At 39.4% G+C, this 10,483-nt stretch overlaps 1 protein-coding gene across 1 annotated transcript; it reads right to left on the reverse strand.

Annotated features, from left to right (window-relative positions):
* Positions 1–657: 657 nt before the first annotated feature.
* RB195_019897 (uncharacterized protein) lies at positions 658–858 on the reverse strand (the record flags this gene model as incomplete). Its single annotated transcript, XM_064187955.1, has 1 exon — positions 658–858. One exon carries the CDS (start codon positions 856–858, stop codon positions 658–660), a length of 201 nt encoding a protein of 66 aa, XP_064043836.1.
* Positions 859–10,483: the final 9,625 nt, after the last annotated feature.

Raw genomic sequence — 10,483 nt, forward strand, 5'->3', positions numbered from 1 at the left:
GAAAAATGGAACAAGATTACCCCTAAGAGTGAGCTGGGCTTCGAATTGTCCTATCCTATCACTAAAATAACAGTGAATAGCGGAAAAGTACCAATGTAGGTATTATTTGAGGAAAGCAGTGACTTGTACGGACATTTTTTTTACAAATAAGTTTGGGGATTAGGGAAGACGTGTTCTACTATTTTTGCCAAGGTTTTTATTCTTTTTTCGGAATCAAAAATCGGAATGTGCCAAATTTTCGTCATTCTAATCAATTTCGATCAGAGTTGACAAAATATGAACTACGTGTATGGGATATGATTCTGCCTACATAGTATTATACAGGTCTTTTCTTTCTGGCAACCACTAAAAAATTTTCTGGTTTAGTAAAAATTTCCGTTTTCCAACTGCTTCTGCGGTGATATATACACTCACTAATGAATAATTAAACATTTGACTGAACAACTTGTCCTGTTAATTTCCTTTGCCTTACCTCTCCTCTCTCCCTTGCCTTTAACGCCCTAATAAACAATTTTCGATCGATTTTTTCTTAGTTGCTGTGCTGCAGTCCACTGGTGATCCTTTCATATTTATGGAATTAGTTGGATTCTACCGATTCTACCGATTCTACCGTAATGTTCGCCACCACCTTCGCTCATTTTCGGTTCTCCGGACGTCTCAATAGTGACAATCCGGAAACAATGCAAGACGCTTGATTAGCGTGAGCGTTGCGCGATTCCATCCAGTCGGGTACAGGTCAGTCTTCGTTGGTGGTTGCTGGCGGTTGAATGGTGGACCGGTTACGACGACATCACCAGTCCTCTCTCGACTGCTCGTAGATCCCGCTTGCAACCTTCCTACCGCCAACACATCCTTCATCGTCTGTTCTTGTTTCTTGTCGCGACTTTCGGATTTAAGTGCCTACCCGCCTGAGCGTTTCGAGAGAAGGTGGTGGATATTATCAATGCCTCGTAGAATAACGATTATGGGTATTTGCTTTTGCAGAATCGAGGCCGTAAAACGTAATTGCGCACTGCACAGAAAAACCACAATGACAGTTGTTTAATTAGCACTTGATAACTTCGTTCTACTACAAAAATCCGTTCTTCTTTTTAATCGGCGTCATACACCTAATACAGGAAAAAATGCAGAGATAGAATGTAGCATTTACTACTTATTTGCATAGGATGACCGTTTTCGTATGGTCTTGTTATACTCAGTACTCATTTTTCCAAGTACAATTATTTTTTTTTGCGTGAAATTAAATCAAATTTCAGTTTTGTGCAACTAGATCAGGGTTCGTTCTTTACCCTGAAATACATTTTATTTTGTTCTTTGTTTAGAACCAAACAAAGTGATTTTTACTAATACCAATATTTTTAACATTGCAACTTCAAAAAATCCCTCAAACTAATCCCTCTCCTCCTTAATCAGTTGTTCTATTTGTTGATAAATTCTACTAAGAAAAACGTCCTGTTCAGGATATCAAAAAAGTGCATTAACCTCTATAGGTGCCAGGTTATATGCATATTGTCGCAATTTACAGAAGTAGAACAAAAAGAAGCATGTTACTTTTTAGAAATTGACTGGTGACCTACTCAAAATTTTGTGGGAAAATCCACTACCACTAGACATGGATTTCACTACTTCCATCAGTATTATACTATATATTATCATTACATTACTATTATATAGCAACCAAATTTTCACACGGTAGATTGGCAACCTACACTCGGTGTCAAGTGAGTTCAGCAGCAAAGAGGCGATCTCGGTTCGTGCAAAGGAAGGAAAAGAGAGTGTCTGTAAGGAGCAGAGAAAGCGGTGCATTGCGGCAGACGCGGCCATCCAGTCAAATTTACTCTGTGTCGACTGGAATAAAGTAACGTTTGCACTTAATTCAGGCAAAACATCCACGAATAGTCTTCTTAATAGTTTTTGATTGCATTGATAAGATGTGATGCAATTTCATGATTTCAAATTAGTTATAGTCGCTTAAAAACATGCTGCACTTGCGTGAGCGACTGCGGTTGAAGCGACGCGGTGAGGATGGCGTTTGGAATTGAAAATGGAGTATCGCGATTTGCAACGATAAGCGAGTCATTAGTCCCCTCTCGATCTTTTTTTTGCTTCTAAATTCTTCCTCAATTTATCGAATTCAATGCTTGCAACCTCTCCAACGTCACAGTCCTACACATTTTTTTCCAATGCAAAAATTGTTTCTTTTTCTCGAATGAATCGACTGCTTATCTACGACGATATCTATCTGCGACACTCTTTTAGCTTCTATGAGTGGATTTCGTTGAGAGTAATTGGTTGCGATGACATACAACAAGCTATACTTAAAGTATCTATGGTTACGGTGTGGTACTTGAGCGAAGCAACCAGTCCATATTAAAGTGTTTGTTGTGATCAGCGCTTTCCCATGGATATTGTCCACTCTTCTAACCAGACATTCGTATACCCATTAAGCATTTCTTACTACTCCTTAGCCTTCACTCACCTATTTCGTGAACCCTTAAATGAGTTACATTGAAGTTACAGTGAAAGCATTCTCTGAGATTGTGGATACGACTCTCCATTTTTGTAGTTTTTTTAAATTCTAGTCTTATTCATTTGTTTGTTTTAGGTCTTCAAATATTAGTATTCAGTGCCTATTCAATTCATGTGTGCTATAGGTGTCGTGTTTTTTTTCCGCCTTTGTGAGAACGAAAATAAGTCAACAACACATGCCAACTGCATATTATTACGGAAAACTACAACCTGTGACTCCATTGCATTTTTGTCGTGTTATTTTCAACAATGGACCATTATTGTCACTAAAATTTCGAAGAGAACCACTTTAAAATTTTTGTTGTGAAGAAGTTACACAAAAAGAACTTTATCTGATTTACTTCCTTTGGTTAGTCCCACTCCCCAAGAAGTTCAAACGTTTTTTCGATGGATTGTAAATCGCTAAATTATGCAGATTTATGACCATATCTTAAATTTTTGATTTCTAGCTCCATATGTCTTCTCCTGATTGTTGCGATTATCCGATTCAATCTGCACTTTTGCTATTTATGTAGTAAACGAACTTTTATGTACTAAGAGAACTGTAGATGCTCATCCACCCAGGTCTAAAAATTCTACAAAAATCGCAAAACTCGTATAAAGTTTTTATAAGGAGCATATTTTAAAATTAATAACTCATTGCACAAACTTTTTTTTATTTATTTACGTTTATTTGATACTCTTTCCATTTTGGTCATTTCTTCTTCGTCTTACTCCCAATTTTTCTCTGTTAATGGTGATTTTTGAAAGAAAGTGTGTAGGTGGGCGAAGCTATCGTCGTACGAGTAATCTGGTTTCCCGCGAACAATCCTATGACTACCAAACTTGTGATGTAACCGAGAGCAAGTAGTCGAGACGACCTTCTCAACGTGTTTGCAATCAGTGGGGACAGTTTGATATTTTGCTAATAAAGGCGCAACACCTATAAGTTGTTCAGAATGTATTCACAGCTATTGCCCACATCTACGTACAATACCGCTACTAATTAGTTTGTTTGAAATTGATCTGCTGCCAAGAACAAATGGTTCGCTTAGGAAATTTCTTAGCACGTTTTCTGCAGCTAGGAGTGTGTTCCTTCTTATTAACTTGCAATGTTTTATTTTCGTAAATTTCCAAAGATAATGGGAGTAGATTTGAGATTTCACTTGCTAGTATTTCCAAAACAAAATCTTGTACGCTCCCAAGGATTCCGGCGGCTTGGTGCAGATTAAAAGCATCACCCCACGAATTGGAGTGGTACGGATTTCCGGTGGAGTATTCGTATACGGGTTCGTAGATTATGGAGAGAAGGGTGATTCCGTACATTTTTCCTGATTGCCGAAAAAAACGGCCCAGAAGATACTGCTTCGAACGTTCCGGCGCGCTATTTTCTATAAGGAGTTCGATTGGAGCGCGCCCATCTTCCGGACCGTTTTTTACGGCAATTAGGAAGAAATGGACGGAATCACCCGCCCCTCCATAATCTACTATTCCGTGTACAAATACCCCTCCTGAAATCCGCACCACCTCAGATTCGTGGTATGCTGCCTTTAATCCGTCCGAAATTGACAATGGGACAGAAGTTAGTGGAGGTGTTTTATTTTCCTCAATTTTTGCAACTTCTTGCAGTGGAAAAATGAGCAAAATATCCCTCACAATATCCATAAGCTGATTGATTTGTAGTTGGTTTTCCTTCGTTCGGTACCTATCCAGGAAAACCCACCTCTTATTTTTTTGGATTTTGTTGGAAATATTTTCTACAGTAGTATTTTCGGCGGTCATCGCTTTCCTGCAGAGATACACTGGGAAAATGAGCAAATTTATTAGCACATTTCCACGATTGCAGAATAATCATCTAACGGTTAGAGGCTTAAAAAGAGGGCTGAAAAAGGGATTCATAGAATCAGCTATTTCTGTAAATTGCACCTCGTTTTGTCAGCTCGACTCCCTCCAAACGCGATACCTTCCATAGATCTACCGTAATCAGTAGCTCTCATCTCCGCCTTTAATGACTGCGCTTCGAGCGCTGCTAATTATTTGTTATTCTTTTTTATTCTCACTCCGCATATCTAGCATGAAGTCAGACTCATACAGGATGCAGCTCGGGAACCAACTGTTTTTGGAATAATAATAAAATCGTCCTTTTTGCTTTAAACATCATTTATTGACATTACAACATAGGTAAGTGCATAGCACCTTAATAATTCATGCACGAAAAATTACATCTGTGAGGTGACTTGCGTTTTCGTCGAGGCATTGGTGAAACCGGTGAAGGAAATTGGCTCCACTCGTTCCAGCAGATGTTGATTTGAGAGATTCCCTGACGGATCGCTTCCTTCGATTCTTCTAAAGTACTAGGCTAGTCCTCGTAGACACGTGATCCGAGATATCCCCATAGAAGGAAAACGCTTCTGGACACGTCAGGAAAACGAGAATGCTATGAAACGTCGTCAAATCTAAGAATGAATACGTAGAAGGATACTCATCCCAGGATAAAAATGACGTCACATCAATGGAAAAATAAAAAAACAGGAGTCGAAAGAATTTCGATATAGATCAAAAAAATAATTTTTGCTAGTAACAGGCATAAAGGTTGGTGTAGTTCTGTCGGTAAGAGGTTCGGCTGTGACTGCACGATCGATCGAAGGTTTGAAAAAGCCCTAGTGTCGAAAAAGCTATACTCCCCCCCCCCCCGGGATCGATTAATTGGTGCCAGACTTGTCTGGGAGCATAAGGCACTAACTTGACACATCGGCTCGCCATCCCATTTCCTTGTAAGGCCACACACCCCTATAAACCTCAGACGATTCTAAATTGAAGCCGAACGTGCATGCGCATCCCTCTTAGGAATTGATCAACGTCGTACACCTTATCCTTCAACAAGCATAAACATGAAGCAGTCGAAACCCCTTGCTATTCTTCTACCAACCGAGAAACTGCTTTCACGATCAACGCATTCGCGACCGTTCACGTAGACAGTTGATGTAGTTCATTTTGGTGGTCCTTTCCCTTCAAATGAAAATGCCAACGCTTGACGCAAAAGGTACATAATCGTTTGAATGAGCAATTTTTTGGTTCTATAAATAAATTGCTTCCCTCTACACAAAGGTCTGCAATTGGCTCCATATCCCTCGCTTTGGGCATATATTCCATCAAAATCTTCTCTCCCACCGTTCTGCCTCCGAAGCCTCAAAGTCTTTCCAACTATACTACGCTAGAGCGTATACATGCGATAGTCGGACCCGATTTTCCGACTCCCTCACTTTTGGACGGCTGATGTAGTAGGGAGATTACCCCTATTATCGTTTGCCATTTCGAAACGAATAGATCTTTCGACAAACTATGTGGATGCGAGGATAAAATCCGCTGCAACAGAATAGCAGAAGAAATGCTAACACCAAAGTATTGTATAATTGTATAATTTCGTACCTTTTCTAGAGATAATTTGAACAGGAGAGATTTAAGAGGAAAAAAAGAAAAAAAATATTAAGGATAAAGTGTCTAGCGTTAATCATTGTGCACGTTCACCACGTTCACTTCAGTTCAGAATAGTTTGAGGTTCAGGAACGCGTGTGTTGCCTATACAATGGATTGCAGGATTTTCCATCCTAATTTAAAGGCATCACCCCAAGAATCTGGAGTGGTACGGATTTCTGGTAGAGTATTCGTACACGGCGTCGTAGATTATGGGGAGTAGGATGATTCCGTTCATTTCTTCCTAATTTCCTTAGAAAACGGGCCGAAAGATACGGATTCAAGCGTTCCGGCGCACTACTTTCTACAAGGAGTTCGATTGGAGCGCGCCAGCCTGTGCGGCGCTGCATCTTCCGGGCCGTTTTTTACGGCAATTAGGAAGAAATAGACGGAACCACATCCCTCTCCATAATCTACTACCCCGCATACGAATACTCCACTTGAAATCCGTACCATCTCAGATTGGTGGTATGCTGCCTTTAAACGATAATTGGCAGTGTAGTGTTAGAAGACAATGTAACCTCTTTCGTGTGAAAAAGCGAGCAAAAATGCAAGTGGGTCGTCAAACAGGTGCTTGTCCGGTAAGGGCACTGCCTCTGTTCGCTATGCGAATCCGTAAATTCAAAATAGTCTTAAATCGCAGTAGAACGCACCGGAGTGTGTCAAGGTTGACAGAACCAAACCCGAAAACGTTAGAACTATAGTCGCGATCCAGTAAGTTGTTTTCTGGAGTGTTGTTGGTTGGATTTTTCTTAGAAGTATGAGCACAATTGTGGACATTTATGTACACAATTACCTCGGCACAGTTATGCAGAAACGAGTGAGCGTATTTTTAAAGAATCGAAGATTTTCGTAACAGTTCAAAACAAGTAAGTTACAGTAGCAGTTTTTGCGTCTGCTTAAAACAAGCATCAATTCACATTTAAGACAATGACAGTGAGCGTACACGTATCCCAGCTTTTTATGAATCGGGTTCGTTCATGCGTTGATAGGATCATCAAAATTCGGAACATGTCCCATACAAACCACTCAAAAACCGTAGTGGAACCGGATACAGTTCATGCGTTCGTGTTCTGTTGCTGAACGAAACACAAACGCAATAAAATCTTTACGATATGAGCATGCGACACCATATCCACACCTATCACATCAAATTTGTGTTTTCACAGCAAATTACGAACCTGTGCTTGTCATCATTACGGAAAAAAACCTCGATTAATTTCATCGTGTGTGATCATCGTTTATTTTCTGGTTATTGAAGTGATTAACGCTGGAAGACTATGTTTAGATTAGTATTTTTCCTTTAAACACCGCTTCAGGCAGTTCACTAATTCAGAGAATGGTTCTCGGAAATTTTTCCGTAATTTTCATAGGCAACAGAAAATTCTTCCAAAGTGATGCTTGAAAATTGCCCATCCCTCCTGAAAACTGAAGCTGATATACAGATGACGTATTCTGGATTGAAAGTACATTCCCTACATCCTAGTTTTTCTGGGAGAATTCGATTTTTTTCCTACGACTTCCATTCGGGAAGGCGCACTTTCAGTAATTGTAACTGCAATGGTTGTCCGAGGCTGATGGAAAATAGACAGAAAAAAAAAAACACTTTGCTGACAAATCCATCCATCTCCCTAAGTGCTTGATGATTATAATGAATGAATTTGATGCAGAAAAAAAAAGATTGTCATCTATTTTCTATGGATCTGCTACATCCTCGACAGTCACCGTCAATCCTGCTTCTGCTCACACTCATTCCTCCTTAATCTCACTAATCGCCAGTGGGGAAAACCAGAATAATTTACTAGATTTACCTTTATCTACCAAAGCTGCCATTCCGAATTGTCCATTCGTTCGAATAAATATTTTGTACCGGTTTGGAACGGTTTTTTTTTCGAGTTTCAAAGCAACATTTTCCTGTTCCGAGAACTGGTTGTGCTCGCATGTCATGGAACCTATTTATGTCACCTTTCGTTTTTTTTTCACCTCACCTAAAAGTGCCCTACAACCAGTTCAGCGCCATATTAACTTCAAATCTTAATTTTTTTTCGTAAGAAACGTGCTTGTTGAACAAGATTTTTATTTGTTCTTTAATATTATAGGTGCCCATGGTCTCTCTAAGTTCAGCACCTTGGTGCAAAGTCCAAGTCACAGGGCGGTCACTGTGGTCCTAGCGAGTTCGTTGTTTTTAATGCGTCTTTTCTAAAAACACTCTCGTGTGCTAACCTTACTCTGTACATTCTTCCTTCTCTGGAATAAATTTCTACTGATGTAATTCTCTCCATCTCCCATTTTTACTCGTCTTTAGTAATCCGATAGTAGTGGTACCAAAATTTCCCTTTAAAATTAAATAAACGATTTTGATTAGGGAAGCTTTTTCAATTTGTTTCCAGCCGAAATTCTCATTTGCTCACGAAAAATGGGGTTCAAACTTCATGCATTCCCCATATGTAGATAGAAACAAGACGTCAGTGTATGTCAAGAAGTTTTCTCGGTAATTCAATGGTTATCAGAGTAATAGGAACTACTCTCGGTTTTTATGTTGTCATTTTTCACATTTATTTCAATTTTATTCGACTTGTAAGGAAAATGTGTCTCCTTGGTTAAAAAAACAAGAAAAATTTGGCTCATTTCGCTTCTCACAACTCTTAATTAATTATTTCTTAAGGTCTTATTCTTTTTAGCTTCTCATAAGTCTTATTTAATTAATTCTTAAGATATGGATGTGGATTTTCAGAGCTGATGACGGACGGCTTCACACCGCTTTTGAACAACTTTGTAAACGCAGTGAAGTTAGAGTCGCAAAATTTTGATTGATAGTGAAATGTCGCGTAAATGGTTACGTTTACAACGGCTTTTCCAGCCTCCATGATTTTTCAACCACCAGATGTGTCAGAAATAGCTCCTATATTTGGAGCAAGATAAAACCCATGAAATAGAGCTCAAAAAAGTTTCTTGGACGCAAACATGTATGATGGTGTTTTTTCTCATATGTTCCTAAAAATAACAACCGTGCTAATGCCGACCGTTGTTGATAACACACATTCAGAACCGTTCATGGTAGTTTTACTAATTTTTTCCACAAATTTTTGTCGTATTGTTTTGTATTTTTGTTGGCCAGTAATTCAGGAATGAAACGCGAGAATCTCAGCTCTTAGGAGATCACTTTATCTCCAGAAAAAATCTCACATATAGTTGAGACAGGTGCTGGAGAAACATTTTTTTCCAAAGGTTAAGATTAACTGATCGTGGAACGTGATTTATTGAAAAGATTAAAGGCATCACCCCACGAATCTGAAGTGATACGAATTTAAGGTGGAGTATTCGTACAGGGGATAGCAGATTATGGATAGGAAGGTGATACCGTCCATTTCTTCCTAATTGCCGTATAAAAACGGTGCAAAAGATGCGGCGTGTGCATAAGGCTGGCGCGCTCCAATCGAACTTGTTGTAGGAAGTAGCGCGCCGGATCGCTCGAAGTCGTATCGTCCGGGCCGTTTTTTTTTACGGGAATTAGGAAGAAATGGACGGAATCACCTTCCTCTCCATAATCTACGATCTCGTCTACAAATACTCCTCCTGAAACCCGTACCACCTCAGATTCGTGGGATGATGCCTTTAATGACGGAATAAGGGAACATGCAGGGAAAGGCAGTGGGTGAACGTTGAGAAGAGATAAATTCTTCCTTTAAGGATTAAGCAATTCAAGTGAAAAGTAGTTAAAAATACTAAGAAGAGACCAGATTTCCTTTTTTTTTGCACTACAGTACATTTGCTCAGATTGGAGCTGATTTACACAGATTCCAGAATTTTTTTTTGGAGAGCTGACTCCGGATACACGAAAGAACAGGAACGAGGTCTATTCAAAAAAAAAAATTCGAGCCTTAATTTTCCCGCGTAAACGAATGAACATCCTTCATTGTGTGGGGGACATTCATGCGGATTTTTTTTTGCTTGGCGAAAGCGACGAGTCGTTGACGATTAAATGAGGAAGTGTAGTGAGCATCCATCAGAGTCTCGTTGTTTTCAAAGTGATAGGATCGCATTTGTAGCGATTTTATTTTTTCTAATCCAATTAGAAACTTGGAAGTTTTATGTGTTGTACCAATCAAATGATCCAAAGGAGTTTCAAATGACATGCCATGAATATTTTTAATTTTGCTGTAGTTGCTCAGGTGGTTCCATCATCGCGCAAGAATTGACAGTCTAACCTACAATCACTGCATTTCCTCAGTCACAAGTCAGCGCTTTACGGGCGTCTTGAAAGATCCGCGCAAAATCTGCTCGAAGGAATCTCTCCTACTTCACCTGAATACACAGCTTTCGTATTTTTCCGGAAAGATTTGATTTATCACAACAGTGATGGGGGGGGGAAGTTGAGGATGGAGACATGTGCATGACAAACTGTAGATCCTGGGTAATTCCAGAACAATGATGCAAATCGTCATTAACTTATTTGGTCTAGCGCATATTTTCTCATTTTACTTTTTTCTTCTTTTTCCTG

The sequence above is a fragment of the Necator americanus genome, chromosome II (genome assembly GCF_031761385.1).
Source record: "Necator americanus strain Aroian chromosome II, whole genome shotgun sequence".
In the NCBI taxonomy this organism is placed as follows: domain Eukaryota; kingdom Metazoa; phylum Nematoda; class Chromadorea; order Rhabditida; family Ancylostomatidae; genus Necator; species Necator americanus.